This window comes from Stigmatopora argus, chromosome 8 (assembly GCF_051989625.1).
Source record: "Stigmatopora argus isolate UIUO_Sarg chromosome 8, RoL_Sarg_1.0, whole genome shotgun sequence".
In the NCBI taxonomy this organism is placed as follows: domain Eukaryota; kingdom Metazoa; phylum Chordata; class Actinopteri; order Syngnathiformes; family Syngnathidae; genus Stigmatopora; species Stigmatopora argus.
The window spans coordinates 12641493-12666913 of record NC_135394.1 but is presented as its reverse complement, the minus strand read 5'-3'; the positions used below and the strand labels follow the sequence as shown (position 1 = coordinate 12666913).

General features: G+C 41.3%; 2 protein-coding genes across 7 annotated transcripts in view; both read right to left on the bottom strand.

Moving 5' to 3' along the window:
- The window catches only part of tle2b (TLE family member 2, transcriptional corepressor b), a 64610-nt gene extending 50519 nt beyond the window's left edge, over positions 1 to 14091 (bottom strand). Inside the window, exons 1-2 of one of the 5 annotated variants that reach the window (XM_077606915.1) lie at positions 13995 to 14091; positions 9289 to 9455 (exon numbers count right to left, since the gene is read on the bottom strand). In XM_077606915.1, coding sequence (XP_077463041.1) covers positions 9289 to 9312 — 24 coding nt within the window. In that variant the 5' untranslated portion in view covers positions 9313 to 9455; positions 13995 to 14091. Of the gene's footprint in view, positions 1 to 7063; positions 7230 to 9288; positions 9976 to 13994 lie in introns of those variants that run through there. The other 4 variants (XM_077606914.1, XM_077606917.1, XM_077606916.1 and 1 more) reach the window with 4 other exon arrangements.
- Positions 14092 to 21415: 7324 nt separating this feature from the next.
- The window catches only part of tle5 (TLE family member 5, transcriptional modulator), a 31540-nt gene continuing 27534 nt past the window's right edge, over positions 21416 to 25421 (bottom strand). The window contains exon 7 of one of the 2 annotated variants that reach the window (XM_077607400.1): positions 21416 to 24667. In XM_077607400.1, coding sequence (XP_077463526.1) covers positions 24440 to 24667 — 228 coding nt within the window. In that variant the 3' untranslated portion in view covers positions 21416 to 24439. The remainder of the gene's footprint in view (positions 24668 to 25421) is intronic. The other variant, XM_077607401.1, reaches the window with a different exon arrangement.

Here is a 25421-nt window from a genome sequence, read left to right as displayed (position 1 = left end):
GCGAAGTGATACACGGCTCGGACATTCTTACCACGGCAAGCGAGAGCCAGATGATGAGTGACTGACTGAGTCAGATAGAATGCCATTCATTCTTGTGTCACCCTTGAGATGGGAGGCAGAAGATGAAGGAAATACTTGGTTTTTCCACTTTGCTTTTATTTATTTTTGCTATAGTAAACACAGGCATCGCTGTACAACCTGCACCATCTGCTAGTATGAGCAGACTGTATACACACGATGCTGTGAGCCAACTCTAAAATGACTTTAATTTAATTAGAAATACTACACAAGGTTCCTCTAATGAGAGAAAAGTGGTCCGGAATTGAAGATGGTCATTGTTTGAGCTTTTGTAATATAAACGTGATCAAATAGTAGTAAATTTGACAGCAAAGCAAACAAAATCTAGATGTGTTTTTAAAAAATTGCCCCCTTAAAAAAGTCTAGGCAAACCACTTCAAATCTAATAGATCCATAAAAGGATCTAGAAAAAAAGAAAACATACAATACAGTAATACCTGGCCACTTCGCGGATCAACAATGGCGGCTATGATTGGCCAAAAATATATATGAATAGTTTATAGGAACAATAATACAAAACATGAAATGGGGGAGAAAGGCAAGTCACAATTAGAGATGATTTTACCAGCCACATCTATCTTTGCAAGTTAAATAATAGTACATTGAGGCTTTTAAAAGTCCACATATTACTAAATAGATACCATTAAAAAACTGCAGTTATTCACTATTATTATTATTACTATTAATATATTACTATCATTATTCATATTGTAGCAGATCTTGGAAACTATTAACCACGATAAATGAGGTATTACTGTATTTACAAAGGATTGCAGTATTGTGGTAAATGTAGGCCACGGCAAACATTTTTTGTTGAAGTTGAGTGTTTGGGTCTGACGGGTCTTTCCTGCACCATGACAGATGGTCTCGCAGATTGTTTGGGGGTCCGATAGGCTGTCACGAAAGGCCGGAAAAACAGCTTCGCACCTCCTGTATAGACGGTGTGTGCGAGCTTGTGTATATGCGGTAGAGAGATCTCACCGTCATAGGGAATCAGATACCAAAAAACTGATCCTGTTAATCTATGAGGTAGATGTGAAAGAGAGGAGAGGGGGAGGGGTTTCACACCCACCCACCATGTGGGACAGCAGTCAATCACAATTTGGACATGCTGGCACTGGCAAAGCAGGGAATTAGGGAGGATTATCTATGGCGAGTGGAGAGGGGGTGAGGTAAGGGGAAGGTGGGGGAGCCGTTTCAGGTCTGTTTTGACTCCGTCGCATAACAGAATGGAGGCGGCGCACTCCTGTCATCTTACAGATCACGTGGGACCTGTCAGTGCTATTAATATTGATTTAAAAACAACCGCAATTCCAAAATAAATGTCTATATGCCATATTTTTCGGACTACAAGAGTAAAATTTGCACCAGCCAAACAATACACAATGAAGAAGAAGAAAAAATTATAAGTTGGACTGGACTACCAGTCACATTTTTTTGGGAGAGCATTTTTCTCTTTTATCAGACACCAAGATCAAACATATTAAAATTACAATAGTAAAATGGAGAACAACACTATAGCCTAAAAAAACATGACAGGCTGTCGGCGGTCAGAGAAAATCAGAAAGAAAAACATAAGTCACACTTGATTATTAGTCGCAGGCCCAGCCCAACTATGAAAAAAGTGTGACTTTTATGCCGGAAAATACGGTAATGTGTTGGCAAAACAACCAGGCAGTTAATCTAAGAATGAAATGAGAGAAGGCTAGCAAAAGGGTCTTTAGAACTAATATAAGATGGCTACCATCATAGAAGACATTCCATTCGCTTGTATACTTTTAGGTCCCTCATTCGATCCTGAAATGTAATGAGCACGTTATGTAGTCGGTAATTAATCATCCAGAGTGTAAACCATCTTTGTGAACTAGAAATGTCACATTTGCTCACGGTGAAAGCAAACAAGGCAACGGGGTCCTTGAAAGTGACACCCAATATCTATCTGCTGGCTGACATCACTGCCATTTGTTTTGCATTCTGTCTGTCAGCTATCCTCCGAGTTTTCTTAGTCTCTCTCTCTTTGCTAAGACCAAACTTCTTCTCATATCAGCTGCTGTTTTTTTTCCATCAGTGGAAATGAGAGGGCGAGTGCGGAACAAATCCATGTCTGCAAATGATTGGGTAAGAAATAATTCCATCTGTCTGCTGGTCTTCCTACTCTCCTGTGGTTTAGCCTTTATAGTGCACTCTAGCAATGGCGTGTTAGCGGGCATGCCCGTGCAAAGGAGGCATCTTCCTTCCTCCACCTCGTCTTTCTTCACCCCTCGCTTTTCATTTTGCATAAGGATGTCTCCGAGACAAGCACAGACACTTCCAGATAGAGCATGAAATAATCATGGCTTGATGAAATATTTAGTGGGAAAAGACACATGCATAGATGATATATGCCAAGTGGTGGTGCCCCATTTGAACCTGTCTGTTCATGGACTGAAGGCCTGGCTTTTGAGGCACACTTTCATCACAACAGGCGTGTTGGATCACATGGCGTTATGTATAAACACGGTAAGTGAGTCTGGGAGGAATTCGTCGATTGGCAGGAAAACAATTTGGTTTGAATGTTGAAAATAATCAGAAAATTGGCTGAAGTGGGATATCAATCCCAGCCATTACATTCGGTAAAAGGTATATAATTTACAAACTGCAAATTTTCACTGCAACCCAGATCTAGGAAGAGCTGATATTTTTTTTTTTACTTCTAATCCGATTTTTTCAACATGTTTTTCTGAATCCAATCCACTACTTGTATGTTAAAATCAGAAAAAATAATGAAACCAAATGCTGAAAAGCACAATTGAGCTGAAAGCACACTCGTAAATCCAATTTTGCGACCAAATCCAATACCGTCCAATCATTTAAAAGTAGCCAGTCACCGATACCGATTATCAACTCGAGACATAACGACTTATTGGTCAACTCACTTATTATTTTAACAACGAGCTGTTGCTTCGTCAATTCTAAACTTCCAAGTAAAAAAAAATGCTACCTGGGCGGCCCGGCGGCTTGAGTGGTTAGCACGTCGGCCTCACAGTGGGGGACCTGGGTTCAAATCCATGACGCTCAACCTGTGTGGAGTTTGCCTGTTCTCCCCGGGCCTCTGTGGGTTTTCTCTGGGAATTCCAGTTTCCTCCCACATTCCAAAAACATGCATAATTGCCCCTAGGTATGAGTGAGAGCGTCACCTCATGCCCTGCACCGATTCAGGGTGTCCCCCAACTCTCGCCCAAAGTCAGCTGAGATTGGCTCCAGCCGTGTGTGGTCGATTGGTCGCCGGTCTTTTGGTCGCCGGTCTTTTGGTCGCCCGGACCGCAACAACGGGCGACCAAAAGACCGGCGACAAAACAAGGTAAAACAACACGGTCTACGCATCAATAAAAGCCAACAATGGCCATGAGCAGTTTCACTGAGCCGACGTGAGAGTGTATAAGAGTTTGTATGTACATGCGTTGTCCCTTTAAGAAGCTACGTCGGTCAGGGTCTTAACAAGTTCTCCAACAAAAAACAATAAAAGTCTGGCAAATTTTGAGCTTTTCTTTAGCCTAATAATTAATAGGGCATTAAGTATGACTAAATAATAATTCGCAGTTTGTATTTAGGGAATTTGAGCAACGATTTAAATGGTAATTATCAATAACCTTCCGGGCGACCAATCGACCGTGTACCGCTCCAGCACCCCCGCAACCCTAGTGAGGATAAAGCGGTTCAGAAAATGAATGAATAACTGAAAAATTGCTACTTATTTGCTTTGCGGTGTTTGAGAAATCCTTTTTTTATTTCTTATCAAACAATATTTTATACATTTCCACTGGTGTTTTATGGGGCTCTAATCCAGATGAATGGCATTCCTATTCATGAGCAAGATTTGAGTTATAACCCTGGTCTCACATAAACCTAAACCTGTAACTCAATGCAACACTGTACTTGGGACGGGTCATAATTACCCAGGCAACCAGTAACTTTCCAATATCACACTCAGAGCTATCTTTCCCCACTTTATGATTAGCGTCATACGAAGGTACGCTTCTGAAGTCGTATAATTAAAAAAAGCCACATAAAAGCAGCTGGCACGCGCGCCTGTCTGTGAAACTCCCGAAAGTTAAACGTCACACACATTAAACACACACACACGTATTCATGAATGCCTGGCCCTCATTAATACAGTATGTGCGTGTGTTCTTTTTTCCTGGCATAAGTAACTCGACTTGGTAATTAAAGTCAGGCCAAGACTCCATTTATTGTGATGACACACACACACACACACACACACACATACACACGTGCGCACACACGCCACTTTTCATATCATAAACACATAACGCATCAACACTTTCATAGGAACACAAGGACAAATACACACACTCAAAATTGTGAAATAATTCAGACAACGGGGCACAATTGCACACAAACGACATGAAAAGACAAACATACATTGGAGGAAACAAAGATCCAGAGGAACCAATTAAAGGGCTACACATCCAGTACAATCTAACCAAACACTGCTTCGATATCCAGCAAGCAATGTGTGAATACGAAATAATAGAAAAGCCTGCCTTTTCTATGTCATCACAAAAAAATATTGTCTTTATTATGGAGCTCGGAAAAAATGTTAAAGTGGAAGCAGCAAGAAAACATTACAGCTACTCAGTTTAACAGGAAGTAGAACCTAATATTTATCTGGAAAGACATCTCAACTTAAAGGTTAAGGCAGGGGTGTCAAACTCAGTTTAGTTCGTGGGCCACATTCATGCCAACCAGATCTAATGGGGCCCGACTAGTTTATTTTTACCCCAAAAAATTAACTTCATGGGACTGAAAGATGAGCATCCACAGCCAGTTTAAGTGAATTGGACTTTTATCGATGTCAATGGCAGGCAGTGACTTAATTTTGTGTGACTTCCTTGTCATTTTAGGGTACTTACAGGTCACTTTCTGTAAATTTGGGATCATTTGCTATTCATTTTGCGTATGCGGTCGATTGGTCGCCGGTCTTTTGGTCGCCGGTCTTTTGGTCGCCGGTCTTTTGGTCGCCGGTCTTTTGGTCGCCGGTCTTTTGGTCGCCGGTCTTTTGGTCGCCGGTCTTTTGGTCGCGGTCTTTTGGTCGCCCGGACCGCGACAATGAGGGACCAAAAGACCGGCGACCAAAAGACCGGCGACAAAACAAGGTAAAACAACACGGTCTACGCATCAATAAAAGCCAACAATGGCCATGAGCAGTTTCACTGAGCCAACGTGTGAGTGTATAAGAGTTTGTATGTACATGCGTTGTCCCTTTAAGAAGCTACGTCAGTCAGGGTCTTAACAAGTTCTCCAACAAAAAACAATAAAAGTCCGGGAAATTTTGAGCTTTTCTTTAGTCTAATAATTACTAGGCCATTAAGTATGACTAAATAGTAATTCGCAGTTTGTATTTAGGGAATTTAAATGGTAATTATCAATAACCTTCTGGGCGACCAAAGGACTGGCGACCAAAAGACCGGCGACCAATCGACCGTGTACCTGATTTTGGGAGATTTCCGGTCGGCTTGCTGTGTGTTGGGCACTTTCTACTGATTTTGGCCATTTCCAGGTTTCTAACTTTTGGTATTGGGGCATTTTTACGTTTTTTCTTAACCTGTTGGCTGCCATTTAAAGCGCCGTTTTGACAGGAGGCGGCGAAAGAACAAATGTGACTGCCGATAAGAAATTTAGCAAAGTCCAATAGTGCACAAACTCCCAAAATTCCAGTTTTACAGCACCCCAGTCGAAAAAAAAAATCAAAGTATTCAATTCTGTGTGTACTGTACAAATAGGTTACAAAGTTAGACAGAAGACCCCGTAAGTTTGACAGCGCTGGGTTAAGGTAAGTTCCAACATATGTGCTGTAAAAATAGATCAAAATCAAGTATGTTCTAAAGTCTAGCTGTCAAAATGCATCCATCCATCAGTATTATATAGTGTTGGCCCTTTTTAAGGTCAGAGTTAGCTGGAGATTATTTCAGTTGAACGTGGGTGAGAGGGCGGTTACACCTTGGACAGGTCAAACGTCAATTGCAAGACACTTACTCACACAGATGGACGATTTGGGGGAGCTACAAACTGGTTTTTGGAATGAGAGAAGGAACCGGAGTAGCAGCAAAAATGTCACATAAGCAATAGGGTAAACTCCACAAAAGCAGGTTTTGATGACATACAAAACACTTGTGAAACACACACTGTTAATGAATAAACTGGAATTTGCTGAAGTGCTGCTTTTTGGGAGATTTGAGGCGTGTTTTTGCTTAAGGGATTACTCAGGCTTCCCATTGGACGGCCTGTTTGAATTTGGATCTTCCAATGACTTCATTGCCTGCATGTGCACTTAGGTTGTGTATTTGCATAAAACGGAACAACAGGAAATGAATATTCCAGCTCAACTTGGAAAGGAAGATTGACTAGACAAGAAACAGGATGAACTGCAGCTGTGTTTGGAATAATATCAGTCTTTCTAAAAAAAATTTTTTTTCTTTAAATCCCTATGATGGCTTTGATATTCATACAAACAAAATCCCAATCATGCAAAATGGAAGTGTCTGCATCTTTTTACAATTTAGTTGTCAAAGTAAAACTTTCAGAGAACTGTTTCCCATTTTTAACATGCAGTAAACCAACTTCTCAAACTGTGAACTATGCACACACGGACTCATACTGCAATAGTATTATGATTTTCTCTGAAAATATTCAAAATAATTGCCAGTCTATCACCATCAATTGTCATGCAATGTCCACACCCATTTGATTAAATGACTGATATTTTCCAAACCTTCCTTGCACTTCCACAATTAAAAAAAACCTCATCAAATAAAATCTACACAACTTTCATTCATGCTAAAAATACATTTTCAGGTTTATTTGGCTGAACTCCATTGCTACACAGTATATACAGTGCATGTATATTGATGTTTAACAAAAATACTCAACTATATTTAGCATTTCCAACTTGTAACCCAAATAAATGCCAGCATAAAGTACATACCAGAGTAGTTGCATTTTGATCAGGGGTGTCCAAACTATTCCACAAAGGGGTACAGTGAGAGCAGGTTTTTGTTGCAATTGATCCAGCAAAAACAGTTTTAGCAATGAGGTTTCTGCTGAAAGCAGCAGCACCTGACAGCAATCAAATGATTACACTTTCAGGACACTGTTTGGACACCCTGTTGGTGAAAGAAAGCAAGTACAGCCTTACATTGTCTTCATTTTCCCCCTAAATTATCACACAAAACCTATTTTTTTAAAGCAACCAACGTCTCCATGACTAACAATCTTGTTATTGTATTGCAAGATCACAACATATTGCATGTGCAGCCTTAAAAGCCTAAAGGAGCTCACATTGCAGGATGTCCATTGATCAAATCACTCCATGTCTGGATATAAGTTGGCAAAACAATAAAAAACATAATAAAAAAATGAAAAAATAAAATAAGAGGTTACAACATGGGATTTAGCCTTAATTTTCAGACTGCACCATAACATAATTCAGCTACAAGATGAATTAATTCATTCATTTTCTGAACCGCTTATCCTCACAAGGGTCACAGGGGTGCTGGAGGCTATCCCAGCTAACTATGGACAACATGAATTGATGATCAGCCAATCGCAGGACGCAAAGAGACAAAGGTCAACCATTCACGGTCAAATTCATAACAAGGGGCAATTTAGAGGCTAGCATGCATGTTTTTGGAATGTGGGAGGAAACTAGAGTACCTAAAGAACACCTACGCAAGCCCGGGGAGAACATGCAAACTCCACAGTGAGGACCAACCTGGGATTCAAACCCACGACCCTAGAACTGTGAGGCCGACGCACTAACCACTTTTTTTCCTCTTCTTAGAGTGATTCGAATGTGAAATACAGGCCGTTTCTTCACAAGGATTTTGAACATTATTCCATTTTTTTCCCTCTTTACCACGTATATTTGCTGCTATTATTCCCAACTTGTATAGATGCAGACACAAAACAAGCCCACGAGCGAAGGTGCATGCGCGTGCTTGTTTGGCACGCTCGCACCTCAGCGCAGATCACATTTCACTGCCGTACCAGAAATAAAGACGTGCTGGCAGAGATCTGGTGGCGGTGCGAGAGTGGGAGTTCCACGGCGGCCTTGGACCTGTTGGGATCCGACTTGATCGCAAAGGCATCTGAGCCAGCACTCCTCCTCCTCCTCTCATTCATTTTCATTGACACCATTTTTTATTCTGTCTTTGTTATATTTTCATGTCCTCCTTTTTCTCACTGTCTCCATTTTATCAGCATTCTCTCTGAACACATAATTGATTCCTCATGCCTGACTCTTGGGAAATGTCATTCATAATTCTGTGTGATAGCTACATATGGGGCAAGTGGTTAACGCATTGGCTCCACAGTTTTGGGGTCGTGGGTTTGATCCCAGGTTGGTCTTCACATGACAAAAACATGCAGGGTAGGCTGGTTAAACACTCTAAATTGCCCCTAGGTATGAGCGTGAGTGTGGATGGTGGTCCACGGATTCAGGGTGTCCCCCCCTGGTAACCCCCATTGTTAGGTGGGATAGGCTCTAGCACCCCTCGCGACCCTTTTGAGGATAAGCGATTCAGAAAATGAATGAATGAATGTGAAATGTCATTCATAATTCTGTATGTGTGTCTTTTATCCGGCTGAGGAATCAGTCAAGGCTCCCTAAACACAAACACACACACACACACACACACACACACACACGGCAAAGTGGCCGCTGACCTATTTGTAGCACAGACACGGAGAAAGACAAATAAATCTGATTACGGCAAGCGAGCAGGAAAAAGAAAGCTGCTCTACTGAGTCGAAGCTGTCATTCTGACTTCTAGTATTTTATTTTTATGACCTTATTTTTAGCCCGTGCACATTTAACCTTTATCTCACTTTGTATTTAACCGACCTTCTACTCTGGAAGCTAGAGAAGCGTCTCACACACACACACACACACACACACACAGCCTGACTGCACTAGAGGGCGGGTAAACATCGGCACAGCAGGCTTTTTGAAAGAAGTGACAACGAATATGTGGGAATGGAGCTGGCAATTAAAGCGGAGTTTGCACAGACGCTGAGATGACAAAGTACACACCACGTTAACTTCCGAGGGGGGGTTTAAAGCAGCGAAACGTCACAAAACACAAACTATGGTGAAGGAGAAGTGGAGAGGTCCCCCCAAAAAAGCAAGAGAAGATTGCGAGAGGCGCTTACCGGATGCCTTCCCTGAGGGTACATGATCCCAGGAGAGGAGAGACTTCCAGTCCGTTTGATGGCCAGGTTCGTCCCGTGGCCCTCCACTCCTCTGCCCTCCACTGGTTCCCAAAGCAAACTCCTTCTTCTCCTCGTGGAAAGTCAATCCAATGCGGGTCTAGCCGCCACTGTCATGAGAACACGCAAGACTTAGTTTCCACGCTCTGCGCTTATCATTCTTCCTCCTGCTGTGATCAGTCAACGTCCAAACATAGTGACATGACAATTACATCCTCTCTCCTCCTCCTCCTCCTTGTCGTCTTCTCCCGGCTCGTCTCCCCCCCCTCGCGCTTCTCACGTCTCCTGGTGCCCCGTGTCCCCCACCCCAGCCGTCCACTGACAGAAACATAAACAAACAGATGGATGGATGGTCTCCTCCTCTGCTCGGGCTTCCTCTTCTGTGACACGCTGCAGCAGAATGGAAGGCGGGGGGAGTAGGACAGTGTGTGAGCGAGCTTTGTTTTTTGTTTTTTTTAATATGATGGAGGGAGGGGGGCTAGGTCAGTGGAAGATCCAGCGGGCTTTTCAGCAGCAAGCCCTAGACTGTAATATATTGCGCCTGTTGGCTTCAACACAAACAGGACAGGCTGCTAAAGCTGCTCTTAAGGGGGAACTGAATAGATAGTAAGGGAGAGGCGGGGAAAAAGGAAGAGAGAGACCGAGATGGCGCTCGCTCTCCTATTTTTATGCTCTCTCTCTCTCTCACACACACACACACACTGCAATCTGTCATGCACAAAATTGATAAGGGCTTTAGATTGCGGCAATCAGACGCGGATTCACGACAGCTATCGGTGCCCACACCATTATTACTCCCAACGTTACTTCCGGAGATAAATGCAACGCGGACTCGGGTTTTTTTTTTACGATTGTGTTGACACGTGAAAAATGTACACAGCACTGAAAAATGGCTGCATATATTAGTAGAGAATTAGCCTTGGGGACCAGAGAAAAGTAGGGAAATGCACTCAAATTGCCTGGAGTCATTTTTTAAAAATCCTTTTCTGGGCACAAGGGTCGCGAGGGGTGCTGGAGCCTATCTCAGCTGACTTCAGGGACACCCTGAATTGGTTGCCAGCCAATCGCAGAGTATGAGGAGATAACGGACGACCTTTCACGCGTAGCTCGTGGCAATTTAGTGTTTAACCAGCGTGCCATGCATGTTTTTGTGATGTGGGAGGAAACCTGGAGTACCCGGAGAAAAGCCACGCAAGCTCGGGGAGAACATGCAAACTCCACACACCTGCGAAATTTGATACTTACTAAAGTGCAGTTTCTGGCTTGTTGTATTTTGTGCTGTTGAATGTTTTAGGAATAAATACTTGAGTCATAATAACTGCCACTAGGTCGTTACCTTGACTGTAGAATCTAATTAGCAACATTTCTTCTCATATAAAGCAGTGGGCAATGACAATAAATTAGCTGTGAGCTGGTGCATCAGAATGCTGTTTCCTGATTTGCTGAGAGTCACCAACTAATTATAGATTGTTCCGTCCAACCGTGTTAAATTCTGTTTTTTTGTGGAAATAAAATGTATTGTGAACACAAAAAAAAAGGTTGATATCTGTTCATCATGTGCCGTATTTTTCAAAAAATGCACAAAGGGGAAAAAAATAGGTTGTACTGGAGTATAAGTCGCATTTTAGGGAGGGCAATATTTCATTTAACCAGAAATCAAGAACAAATATACGTAACATAAGTAACAATAGTAAAATGAAGAAAAACTGGCTAAATAGTCATCTGTTAACATAAATATTTCAGATAGCTATTGCACAAAAAAACATAACAGGCTCAAAGAGAAAAAAATACTTATGTAAGTCAGACTAAAATATGAGATGCAGGCCTCGCTAAAGTATGAAAAAAAAATGGTGACTTATAGTCCAGAAAACATGATACTTTTGAAATCTGTCACGAGTATTAAAAGAAATATCCAAGGACTCTTTGGAATTTGGAGGTGTACTCAACTCTAGATTGATTTTCACGATGTATATTACTCACAACTGAGATCAGGCGATAGTCACGACTTCCAACGATAAAACCCCACGTCGGGTGTTTCATTGTAAGAGGAGATCGGTATCGTAACGACAGAAGAAAAAAAAGCCATAAAGTATGCCTGCTAAAGAAATGTCATCAAGACTAAGCGAATCCGATAGCACCGCGGCAGGTGTCACAATGACATGATGAAACCTTCCACCCACACGTCGTCAAAAATCACGGCCACAAACATGAAGGGGATTAACACGACAACACACCATAAATATCTGCCGCGAGTACGCTTGGAAACATCTGCCTTTCTGTTTTGGGACAGGCTCTTACCTCCTTTGCACGTTATTTACAGGACGGCCCGTTAAGTCGCTTTATTTAAAGTCTTTCCATGTAAAGAAGTCTTTTGGCCTGCTTCTTAATGACTTTATTCGGGGCAGCTCTGCCTTTGAACTTGATCAAACAGCCATTAATCCGGTACTGTTGAATTGGACACAGCCTGTCTTGGCATGTGGGCGCAGGGTTTCCAGTAAGGCATTTGATAACAAGGGGGGGGTCAGCCAGAGGGCAGTCCCAAGTATTAATTATGGTCGCATACAGTACTGACGTCCTATTATTCAATGTGGGACATAAACGGGCGCCTACTTTATACAACCTCTGAACTCCACTTGGACTTCTTGTGTAAGTAATTGCAAGGAGGATGAAAACTAACAATGGGGAATAACCCAAGACAGCGTCATTTTGGACGGAATGTTTTTACAAACCCTGTGGAGCCTGGCAAAAAAAGACCGTTTACACAACAGTGACTAAACGTACTGGTTTTTCGAGATATGAGTTGTCGCTTACTGGATTTTTCTTTGGTTTTGAGTTGTTAGTGCAAATGAAAGCGAACAACTTCACAACAAGTAAACAAGTCTTCAAAACATTCATTTTCTGAACCTGAATCGGTGGCCACAAGGAGACGGACAAACATTCACACTCACTCATACCTAGGGGCAATTTAGAGTGTCCAATCAGCCTACAATGCATGTTTTTGGAATGTGGGAGGAAACCGGAGTACCGAGAGAAAACCTACGCAGGCTTGATGCAGGAGAACATGCTAACTCCACACAGGTAGACCGACCTGGATTTGAACCCAGGACCCCAGAGCTGTGAGCTACAATACACAGACACATAAAACAAAGAGAACTGTGTGTATTGAAGGAAAACACATTAACTCATTGGTTGACACCAATGGACATCCTTGACTGCACGCCCTCCCAGTTCAGATGGATTGGACAATAGCCGACAATAGCCTTAAAGAAGGGAGAATAATGCGTCCATTTTTTGTGTGTAAGACTAAATTTATCGCAAGTCAGCCGCCCATTCCGCTTCAAGTCTGGTACTTTGAATAGAAATTGTATTGCAAATGGACTTCCATGCCAAATAACAAACATAACATTGTGACACATTGGTTCCCACAATTCTCCACAACAATACACCAGAACTTAATGGAAATCAAAATCAGCACGGAAGCATTATGGTGGCCATTCTAATACCAGTTGCTTATCTTAGGGGTTAAGGGTGAGATGGTGGCAGGGTACACCGTGAACTTGTCATTAAAATGGCATTGTTCAATTATTACATGATGTTTAGCCTTCATTCAAGTTAAGATGATGTTTTGGGAATGCACCAGGAAGTGAGAAAATGCTGTCTTTCCTCTCTGATGTTAATTGTGAGTAAAAATTTAAGAAAGCAGTTAGAAAACAATTACCCCAAAAGAGTCAGTTCAAGTTGACAGTCATTCTAAACATAAAAAAATCAAAGAAAATTAGCAATTGTGTCACAAAATCAGCTCTCAAATCACTTTCTCAAGTACTATATATAGAGAACTAGGAAGTGTAAATGCCATTTGCTAAAATATTTAATAAATTTGTGAATGCCATTAAGTATTTAGTATATTCAAAGTACTATACTAAATACTGAATGGCATTCATTGTTGAAGCAATTAGCTTTAACATTCAGGGTTTAACAAAAAAAAAGCTGTGTTTTAAACTTGCTTTAAAATAGCTCACTGATATTGACTGAAGACAATGATGTAAATAAACACTAAATAATTCTGGTTGGAGAAGAGAATTGAAGGTGACCTGTCACTTGTGATCCGTCGCAAAGGCGCCCAGGCCTTTTATGATGAATCTTTAAATTTTATTGTAATTGTATAATGACAACAAAGGCCTTCAATTCAATTCAATTGCATTTTTACATCTCAATTTTGCCTTTTGCGTCGATCGCACGGTTCCACTTTAAGAGATGGTCTGGCTGCAGCCTCTCCTCGCGCACCAATTGGACAAAGCCGAGCCAATCGTCTGCGACGGAGCCCCACGTTGGGTTCGGACGTAGCACCAACATTCGACCAATGGCGTTGAGAAATGCTCGCGGAAGAGAGAACGCGTAAAGGAGGGGGGACTTGAGGAGTCTTGTGGGCATTCGAGTTCCAAATAATTCTGCGCACGCGCATGCAGGACTCTCCTGTCAGTCACGCTGCGTAAACGCTCACGAAATTCCAGCGTTAATTTCAGCCTCTACGAACGCATAAAGCGTTCATTTCCGCCTCTAATAACGAATAAATCGGGCGTGAGCAAACACACCTCGCCAGAGGGTTATATATTGCTGAGATTGGAGAGTGGTTAGTGTGTTGGACTCACAGTTCTGGGGTTGTGGGTTCAATCCTGCAATCCTGGGTTGATCCTCACTCTATGGAGTTTGCATGGTCTCCAGGGGCTTCCGTGGGTTTTCTGTGGGTACTCCGGTTTCCTCCCACATCCCCCTAAAAAATGCATAGAAGGCTGGTTGAGTAACCTAAATTGCTATCCCATGTGAATAGTTGTCCAACTCTTTGTTAACATTAATATTTACACCCCCCCAAAATCTCTCTTTAAATGCAGGATGTCAAGTGAGGAAATTAAAATCAATCTTGTCGCTTTATCTTAAGACAGGACACAAACACGGACCCACTGCATGGCTATCAACAATTTGTCAAGAAACGCAGTATCTGATTAATGCTCAATTAAAAAAAGATCACTTCGTTTCACCCCAACAATCAGGTGACCGATACAAAATGGATCCAGTGGCCTTTAACGTTTGCGGAAAGGCAACGTTTTGCTTTGTGCCTACATCAGTGTTTAGTGTCGTCTACACAAATAAGGGAATTTCTGAATGACTTTTCCCTAAGTTGACTTATTACATTTGTCATTTAGTCCAGCATTCTGTGCACATTTTATTCTGTTCTGAATAGAGGAGTGTATTTCCTCATACCTGACGGTATGATTTATATCATGATTAACAGGTCACGATACAACATGATCACGAATAATCCCCATAGTGTGCGTGTTTTATTTATGAGATATTTTTACATGAACGTCATTCATGTATGTGGGACACGTGTAGAACTTTGTGCCAGAATTAGCTCCGTCCAACTTATTTCCTGTTCCCCGGCAGCAGGAAAGAACTGTGTCAATTTATGAGTTTGTGGGTGTACACCAAGTTGGACGTTCACATATTTTCATATTGTTTGACTTCTCTGATGTTCATGCGCTGAAGAATTTACAGGATTTATTATTAATGATATTGGAGCTTTGATATGAGGCATCATCTGGAATAAATATGTTTGGGCTGACATTTAGGGAATGTTGGTAATATCCCAGCTCATTTCCGTTAGCATTCAACTGGCTGACTTCATTGAATGAAAGTATGTGGCTCGGTTAAAATAGGGTTGTTTGTGTCTCTGCGTACCCTACGAGTGACTGGCGATCAGTTTAGGGTGCAGCTGGGATAGGCTCCAGCACCCCGGGGCCCTGGCAAGGATAGGCAGTATTGAAAATGGATGGGTGGAGGTCTTTGGTTTTAGATTGTTTTGAAAGGTTTCGTTTGAGAGACTAAGTCGGGCCTTTAGAGTGTTTTTGGAAAGCTTTGACCAGGTTCTAGTTCGTAAGTGATGTGATGCTGTGACCAATAAGTTATGTTGGTAAATTTCAGTTCCGTATAGACCTAAAGAGCAATATTTAGATTTTCAGGCTATTTAGGGTAGAATTTCAGGTTTTAGAAGCTTTGGACCAGTATCTAAGTCCTTCATCTGGTCAGTCCTGCGTTTTATGATGGCCTCAAAGGCGTGACAGGATAGGGTCAATTCCACACCTCTAAATTCGGTACACGGTCGATTGGTCGCCGGTCTTTTGGTCGCCGGTCTTTTGGTCGCCTGGAAGGTAAATGATAATTACCATTTAAAGCGTTGCTCAAATTCCCTAAATACAAACTGTGAATTACTATTTAGTCATACTTAATGCCCTAGTAATTATTAGGCTAAAGAAAAGCTCCAAATTTCCCGTACTTGTATTGTTTTTTGTTGGAGAACTTGTTAAGACCCTGACTGACGTAGCTTCTTAAAGGGACAATGCATGTACATACAAACTCTTATACACTCACACGTCGGCTCAGTGAAACTGCTCAGGGCCATCGTTGGCTTTTATTGATGCGTAGACCGTGTTGTTTTACCTCGTTTTGTCGCCGGTCTTTTGGTCGTCGGTCTTTTGGTCGCCGGTCTTTTGGTCGCCCGTTGTCGCGGTCAGGGCGACCAAAAGACGCCAAAAGGTTGCCAAAAGACGGCAACCAAAAGACCGGCGACCAATCGACCGCACACGCTAAATTCAGATCATGGAATGCCTTGGTTGAATAGAACCGGTTCTGGTTACGATAGAAGCCCAGGTTGTGGATTTGGGCTATTTTCACCCTTATTCCCCCTCTCTGTCACCTTACTGTCCCGTCTTATCATCCATTCCAAGACAAAGAATGCATGATGGGGGTAAGTAAAATACTGTAGCAGCAGGCCTGCTTGAAGACAGGTGCCCAGAATGAGGATGAGGGCGTTCAAAACAGAGCAGATGCATGCGAGCGTGTGAGGAATAATGCCTAGAAACTGCATGGCTTGTGTTGTGGTGTGTGTGTGTTTGTGTGTGTGCGTGTGTGGGTGTGTGCATGTTGGCCTGGGTGCAGATAGCAGATGTCAGTGTTGAAAAATTCAAGATGCCAAGTTTGGAGAATCCTTAGGGGATGTGTTGATGTTCAACTGCTGGTCCTCGAGAGGTAACACACACACACACACACACACACACAGGGGCATAAGTCTCAGGTGTGCGCTGATATAAATCAGACACAAGCAGACATTTTGTATGCTTCTCCAGTGAACAGTTTTTGGAATTTGCGGGGGGAAAAAGAAACAGAGAACCCCGTGAAAACCCACGCAAATATGCTGAAAAACATTCTAGCTGAATGTCAGTCTGTATAGTGCTGAGTGAGGAACATGGAGACTCAAAGTCGGATGACATGCCAGGATCAAATTGACAGTGAGCGTCAATCCCAGGGGATGCGCGCACCCACACGCGCGCCGTCGACTTGATGACGCCACTCGTTCAATGTCACTTTTGCTCGTCAAAAGGATGAATGTGTTCCATCTGACTGCGCACGCATCGGAAAACCAGTCCAGTTTTGGTAAAAAAAATAAAACTTTTCACTTAAATTGCATTAACAATGTGCGCAAACATACGTTTTGGCCATCACCTGCGCTAATAGTCTCCTATGAGTCATCACATTCATCATTTTGGGGCCTATGTTGACTGACCAGCTTTCCGCGCCTCGCAATTACGGGATGATAAATGACGCTGGGCGCTACATCGTTGTATCCAGACAGCGGGGAGCGCCTCAATTATACGACAGACGGACAAGCAACCGAGACTAGTGAACACTCCAGGGGAGCAGACTGCCAAACCGCAAATACTGTACAAGGATGCTTGCATGAAAGAGATGCCTCCATTTGCACTACATTTGCATCAGGGTGCTGGACATCACTTTTTTATATGATGAATGGGAACGCTTTCTAAAGGGAAATATGTCTCAATAAGGTCTGAGAGGGTCATTCCAGGACTGGCGATTTGACGTCCCACCCTTAACATTTGTCAAAGTTCATCCATTTTCAGAAGTGCTTATCCCCACAGGGATCGCGGGTGGTGCCGGAGCCTATCCCAGCTAACTACGGGTGCCAGGAATGGGTGGCCAGCCAATCGCAAAGCACAACCAATTATACCTAGGGGCAATTTAGAGTGTCCAACCAGCCTAACATGCATGTTTTTGGGATGTGGGAGGAAACCGGAGTACCCAGAGAAAACTCACACAAACTCCACACAGGAAGATCTGGATCTGGAATCGAACCCTCACTCTTAGAACTGTGAGGCCGACCTGCTAACCACTCTCCCACCGTTACCGTTAGCTTGGAATATAAGTGACTGAAATAAATTCAAATTTGTAAGTGAAAAAAAGAACAAAAATGGGGAAAATAAAAGAATATTTACAGGGTTTCTAATTTTAATTTAGAAAATAAATAGATAAAAATAAATGATAAAAATATTCCCTTTTTCTAATTTTGGCGATGTAAAAAAAGTAAATAGATAAAAAAACAGCCCAATTTTTTAGGTCGAGACAATAACCATGAAGGTTATAGACTCACTCGATTACTGTTTAATTGTCGACTAAATTAATTATAAATATAAAAATACAACTAGTATTATTAATACGTTAATTATGGCAGCCTTTTCTGGCTGACAGTGGTAATCTAAATGAAACCATAATTACAATGAGACCAGCGACAAAAAATAAAATAAAATTAGGCATCTAGATGTTCTAGAAAAATTAATCAAAGTATGTTCTACATGTGCTTTGCATTTAGAGGTGAAGACATTTAGAAGGGATGCAAGGGAGCGAAATTGAGGAAGAAAAAAAAGAGAATTAGAAGAAGAGGAGTGGCAAATCATGGAGGAGAGATGGAAATGGGAGGTGAGTAAGAAAAAGATGATAAAATGGCAGGTCAGTTGAAGGGAGGAAAAAGGACATGCAGAGAGAGGGTGAGAAAGAGAGAAAGAGAGAGAGAAAGAGAGAGAGTATGTGTGTGTGTTTCCTCCTGCTACAGAGAAGCAGCTGCTTTACACACAAACACACGTACACAGGGATCCAATGCTATGGGGATATGTAGAAAGAGCACTGACAGAGAGATTAGGAAAGCAGGCCAAGAGGACGCTTTCCCATGATGCATTTGAGGTAGCATCCGCATTAGACGAGCTATGTCAACACTCAGTTCTGCTCCAGCTGAGGCCGACAAACACACGCAGAAAAAAATCTCCAGTGATACCTCCATTGAAGGGTTTTTAGGTCAGCGGTTGGGTTGGCATTGACTGCGATAGACGTCCAATCCAATCATTTGCTCCCAGTCAAAATGGGTCAGACGTATAGCGCTGGCAATGCCATCGTAAGATAAGTATTCAAAGGCAATCCTCCCTATTTGTAGGATTTGAATGTCTATCATTGTCAATGACAGGTCATAGTTAAATACTATGAATAAATATATTTACCGTAATTACTCGAATATAACGCGCACTCGAAAATAACACGCAGGTATAACTTTGGGCCAAAAAAATCTGGAAAAACGCAGTACTCGAATATAGTGCGCACCTAAAATTTCCCGCTGACGAAAATCAGAAATCTTACCTTTTTTTCTTCGTTTCACGATTGTTTTGTTCAAACAAATTTATTCATTAGAATCCTTCAAATGAAAAGTTCCTCTCTCTCTTTGTCTGTCCTCTCATACATCTCTTCGTTGAGAATCCTATCAACGTCCACGCTTCCTTCATCCACTTCCTCTTCCTCCCACAACACATCATCCGATTGGCTTTACGAGATGACGTAAAATCCGTGCGTCAAAGTGAGTTTGACAATGCTTTTTTCGATCGAAAATTTGTAATTTATTTTAGTTATTGATTATAACACTGAACTGAGAGAGGGTGAACTGAGACGGGTACGAGGCTAGAGGGGGGCAGTGGTGGTCTCGGCTTCACGAGATGACGTAAAATCCGTGCGTCGGCTCTACGAGATGACGTAAAATCCGTGCGTCAAAGTGAGTTTGACAATGCTTTTTTCGATCGAAAATTTGTAATTTATTTTATTCAATTCTATTTCAATTCAATTTATTTGGCAAGAAAAAAGCACCAGGCTAAGGGCCATGTAACAAGACACAAAAAAAAAAAAAAAAAAAAAAAAAAAAAAAAATAGTTTTTGATTATAACACGCACCCCCAACTATTGGAATTAATTATTTTGCAAAAACCTGCGTGTTATATTCGAGTAATTACGGTATTCATGAAAATATAAAACTGGTGTCCACGTGTGAACATAAAATTTAGGGTCATGTAGGCCACGTTTGTACACCAAATGTTAATATTGCGGCCTATTTGGGCCAAAAATTTAGACGTAATGTCTTTATTGGCAAGGTAAGAGCCATCACCTGTGGAAGTAAACATCCCAGGTACATATTCTTTATCTTCAGTGAAGAACAAGTTTTTGTTGTTGTTTTTTTAACTACAACACTGAGTTATGAGCATGGCCGTGAAACAAATTAAACTCATACGTCGAAGGATGATGACAAATGGCGCCAAACATCAGCAGGAAGAATTTAGGGAAGGAAAAAAAAAAAGAGGAAAGTTTTGCGGTGACTAAGATGAATCGTGGACGAATGAAAGAGGGAGGGATTGACGCGCTGTCAGCGAAGAAAGCGAGAAGGAAGGATGGGATGGAACAAGACATGGATGGATGGCTGGATGAAGGAAATGAGCGTGACAGACTCCCATGGTGGGGGCAAGGGGGGGGGGAGCTAAAGGCGGGAGGAAAGTCACACATGCTGCTGATAGACAGAATGTGAGGACGGATGGATGGATACATGGAGAGCATCACCGCAATCAAGGAAACGCGTGAGGATGAAGGTATGGAAAATGAGGGTGCTCTGAACGAGTCAATCATGATTAATCAACAAGCAAGCGTGCTGTGCTCTCTCTCTCCCTCTCATTGTCTAGCTGCCATCTCTAGGACATTTACATTCAATTTGAGTCTCTTTGTTAGCACATTTGCATCACGTGCTGATGTTAACCCGTCCATGCACATTTCATTTGATGTATTATAGATTTTATTAACACTATTCATTCATTCATTCATTTTCCAAACCACTTATCCTCACCAGGGTCGTGCTGGAGCCAATCCCAGCTAACTACTTATACCAGGTGGGGGACACCTTGAATCGGAGACCAGCCAATCGCATGGCACAATGAGACAAAGGATAACCAATCATCCCTAGGAGGAATTTAGTGTTCAACCAATCTAGCATTCATGCTTTTAGAAGGAAACCAGAGTACCCAGAAAAAACCCATGCAAGCCCAGGGAGAACATACAAATTCCACAGTGAGGACTAACCTGGAAACGAACCCACAGCTCCAAAACTGTGAGGCCAAAGCACGAACCACTCATCTCCTGGGCCACCTATAAAGGTATTAATGATAAAATATGAAGGAAAAAATGATAACTATATTATATACAATAGTATTATATACGAATATTAACATGTTTTAAATGACCAAAAACTCACTTGCTCAGTAAAGGTTTAAAGATCTTAAATGTTGTTTTAAATGAGAGGCTTAAGACCTGTTTTATACATCCGTTTTTTGGGGGGTAAAAGGCTACTGGCTTTATGTCAAGTAAATAAACACTTGATGAGCACAACAAAGGGGCCAATCGGCCATGTTGGTGTGGTCACATGTGGCTGAGAATAAAACAGCCTCCATAAACTGCTTGGCCAATGGACAACACATAGGAAGGGGCGTGACAATGCTCTTTCCCTTGCTCTACCTGATACAACATCTCCTTCTAGTGGACAAACGGTGAAGGACAAGTTCACTCCAAAGAAACAACAGCACTGACAGAATGAATACAACTAGGCTTATATGCGAGTAATTATGGTAATTTCATAAACAAATAAAATAAATGTCATGACAGAAGTCTTGGAGAAGAAGAATGTGGTTCTATGCATTTTCAATAGCAAATCATATTATTCAAGACCATTTTTTAAACGAATGCTTTTAAACAATATACTACTCTTGGATTTGTTTTGTTTTGTTTCTATATTTTACAGTTTCAAGTTAGCAATAAATTAAGGCATCATATTTGCTCAGCGAAAGAAAAAAAAACATCAATACGGCCAGTTACGATTTGATTGACTTTATTTGTAAGGCACCAGAAGTCCTTCCTTACTGCACAACATTTCGTATTATTTGACATAAATGTATGCTGTACTTTTGATTTTTTTTCTTCTCTTTTTTTGTATCTTAAATGTACGTAGGTATGATGTAGGACACAAAACATTTTCACTTTCAAGGTTTTACATTATACACAAATTAAGTATTTGAGGGAAGAAAAAAAACTGAAAAGAGACCTTACAAAGCTTACAATGCTTGACGTTAGGAGCTAAAAAGTTGGGGGAAGGGGAGGAAAGGGGGCAAAGGTACTGCAAACGTGCCCCCTTGAAACAGCAAGAAAGATCCAGAATATACACAAAGCTTTCTATGTACCAAAGACGAGGAAGCTGGGCTAAAAACCAACTAATACATCAGGCTTGGGTCACCTTTTTCTTATCAGGTCCAGATTAAATGTATGAAAAATATATGTTTATTAGCATATATGACCGGCTTATAAGGGGACATTGTTTGAAATGACAGCTTTGCAGTCAAGGTTCCCACCGCTTATAATACAATGAACATCCTACAATCCAACAAGGGAAAACCAAGTGCATTGATCACAAAAGAGGTTCTTTTGAAGAAAAGTGATGGCATTTAGCTTCCCCCTGTGGACATTTGTTTGTGTGGCATTACTACAATGAGCACAGCAAAAGAGAGCGGTAGGAGGGTCAGGTGCTGCATTCACAAAGATTATTCTGGTAAGCAATACACACAAAACACGCTCATACAAGGGGGGTATGTATGGATGTTGTCCTTTTGTTTGGACAGGAAATACGCTAGCAGGGCCCTAACACACTCACACAACATACACGCTACGGCGTTTTAATGAGGGGCCTTTATCCGCCACCCGAGAGTAGTAAGGACACACTAAAAAAGAACAAAATCATACAGAAAGAATGGCAATCCTATGAGGATTGAGCAAAAATTAAAGTTAAAAAAGGGAGGATGGCAATGGCAAATTAAGTTAGAATTTGGGGGTGATGAAAAGTGCCTTTTATTGAGAGATAGGACAAAAAGTCCTTTTTAAGGTGGGCAGATTTTGAAGAAAATTATATACTAATGTGGAAAACAATGTGGGGAAATCCTTTTTGGGGCAATTTTTTCACAGGATAAAAGGCAATTTGTTGCTGTTTTAATGTCGTTAGGATAAAGTCCTTGTTTTTGTAGGGTGGGTGTCTTATGAGGAAAAAAATAATTTGGGGGTAGGGGGGTCAAAAGGTGACGTACAAGAATAAAAATGCATTTGAAAATAAAAAGCAAGACATTGCCAAAAAAAGAAGTAGAAAATAAATAGTGAAAAAAAAAGAACATTCATTCAAGATTAGATGAGATCATTTTGAAGAGAATACGTTGGTATACTACAGAACTATTATTTGTTTGGGGGGAAAGGTTGGCTATTCTTAATAAGAATAAAGCAGTTCTGCAATCAACTAGTCAAGGTTAAAAAGTTGCAATATAATGAAAACATGAAAGAGTCACGATATTATGAGGCAAAAATGGAAAAGTACAATTCCATTCTCGGCAGTGGGAGCTAAACACTCCTTCACACTTTCTCATTGAAAACTCAAGTCTCTTTGACACCATGCTCGAATAGCAAAGACACATTGTTCATCTATTTATGCCTTTCAAACTAAGGTGGAATACATTCCCCTATACAGTAGGTGCTGCTTTTTTTTTTGGTTCACAACCGTATTCACACAGGATCACTTTTCACTCTTAAACATGCGTCTATGTGAACAGTAGTGTTTTTAAACTGAGACTTAGTATACTGACAACTCATTTCAAATCCAGGACTGATTACATGCGTTGTTTTGGTTGGCAATGGAATTCAAATGGTGAGAAAACACATGCAAGCTTATTGAAGAAATGAATAATAATATTAAGAATAAAAAAAAAAGAAAAGTTTGCACAAATTGGCCCCATTGATGGCGACAGACATCCAATCCGTGGACCTAAAGAGTACCAAACAATGAGTGCTGCGTTCAAGACAACTGGGAAAACCGGACGTATCTAATCTTTGTGTAAAAGTGCATTGGAAAACTGCTCAAAGCCAGGTTCTATACTGCAAATGGAATGGATGCACTTGTGGTTTAACATGTAAAATTTGAGTATAAATGTCAATTTGATGACATGATAACGGATATCAGTTTTGATCATTTGGGCCAACCGCTATTAACACCTATAGAGGATTGTCTGGGACTGCATTCCGGAGAGAAATTTCTGCCATTTGGCCGTCTGACATACTGCCTAAATGAATGAAATGAATTGTTGTGAAAAAATACAGATAATAGGGATTCACCGAAGGTTAGAAGGTTAGGTTCAGAAACTTGTTTGAAGGACATTTTATTACCTTCCGAAGTGCCCAATTTGGAATAAAATCCATGAAAAAATACTTATACCTGCCAAACTCTAAATAAATATAATATATAATAATGAAATATGTAGTAGTATTACAATGATAATACAATTTCTTAATCTACTAAAAAAATAAAATAAAAAAGACTAACGTTGAAGACTGATGTAAAGATACGTGTGTTGTACACTATTTGGGTAGAAATGTGCTGACGTCACCTGAATTTTTCTTTTAATAAAGCTCACGTGCAGAATTTAGGCATGCCAGTCATAGCGCTCGCCGTTTTGACTGGCTTCAAGTCGTGATGAGTTCGAGGATGGATTCACCGATTGTCATGCCATACCCTTGCGTATTTACTTTTGAGTGCAAAAGGTGCCCTTTCCTACTTCCCAGCAGTCTTGAATGCAGAATCATTTATGTAACGTGCGCGAAAAAAGCGTAGAAGCAGCAGGAAAGAGAAATCAATAGCATGAAGTATCATTTAAACATTCAATTAAAAAAAAATAAAAAAAATAGATTGAAAGTGGGAGTTTGGTGAAAAACTCGGAGGCCAGTTGGCCCACATGGGGCGTCAGGAGACTCTGTGTTGAAACCTCAAGAGAGAAAGAGAATCAATCGGTTGAAAGGGGTGTCGACAATTAGTCTGACTTATCGCCGTCCTCTTCGCGGTGGCTCTCGGCGGCGTCGCGCGAGGCTTTCTCCTCCTTGGCCAGCTGCGCCTGGGAAGCCAGCAGGGAAGAGAGAGAGAAGAGGCCAGAGGAGGTGGTGACGGCGGGCAGGCTGGGCTGGCTCAGGCCCAGCGGCAGGGGGGTCATTGGCAACGCCAAGCCCTGGAGCTGAGACAGCTGGTGGGCCTGGAGCTGCTGCTACACACAACACAAGAATACGTCACTTGGATTCAAGGCGCCCTCCAACGGGATTTAGCGCTCTCGGTGGCGCTAATGGATCGTGATTTAAAGTGCATAAGGACGACACACTGGGCAATCAAGACCTGAAATCAAATCTTTTTGGGTGTCTTGCTCACCATTTTAACTCATTGGCTGCCATTGATGGTTATTTAGAAGCAAAACCTTGTCATAATATAGAAATGTTGACAAAAGAGGCAGTCTTCATGTATGCACGAGCCTTAACACCCTGACGGAAAAATTTTGCAAACTGATCCTCACGCACGTTGCATTTGTAAATAATGCAACGAAGCGCAGCAGATAACAAAACCCCGAGAAGATTAATGGCTACATCCGCACATTTGACATCTTAACAGATTGAAACATGCTGGGATCCCAATAATAGAGTCATTTCCCCCATTGAATATTACGTAAATAAACCTAGAATTATTGGAAAAGAAGAATAGATTTTAAAAAACCTTGAAAAAAAGTCTGGAAAAAATGATAATTTCGGTTTAAAAAAAGAGAAAATGACAGAACCTTATGTTGCCAAAAATAAGATATTAATAGCATAAAAATTAAGTCGTGTTAAACTATATTGTGAAAATATCTTAATTTTTTTCCAGTTTAAAACGGTCTGAATAATAAGGAAATAAGCAGACCAATTTTTTTTGGGGAAAAAAATTAAATTACCTGAAGATTTCCAATTATATTAAGAATTAAAGTTAATAAATGA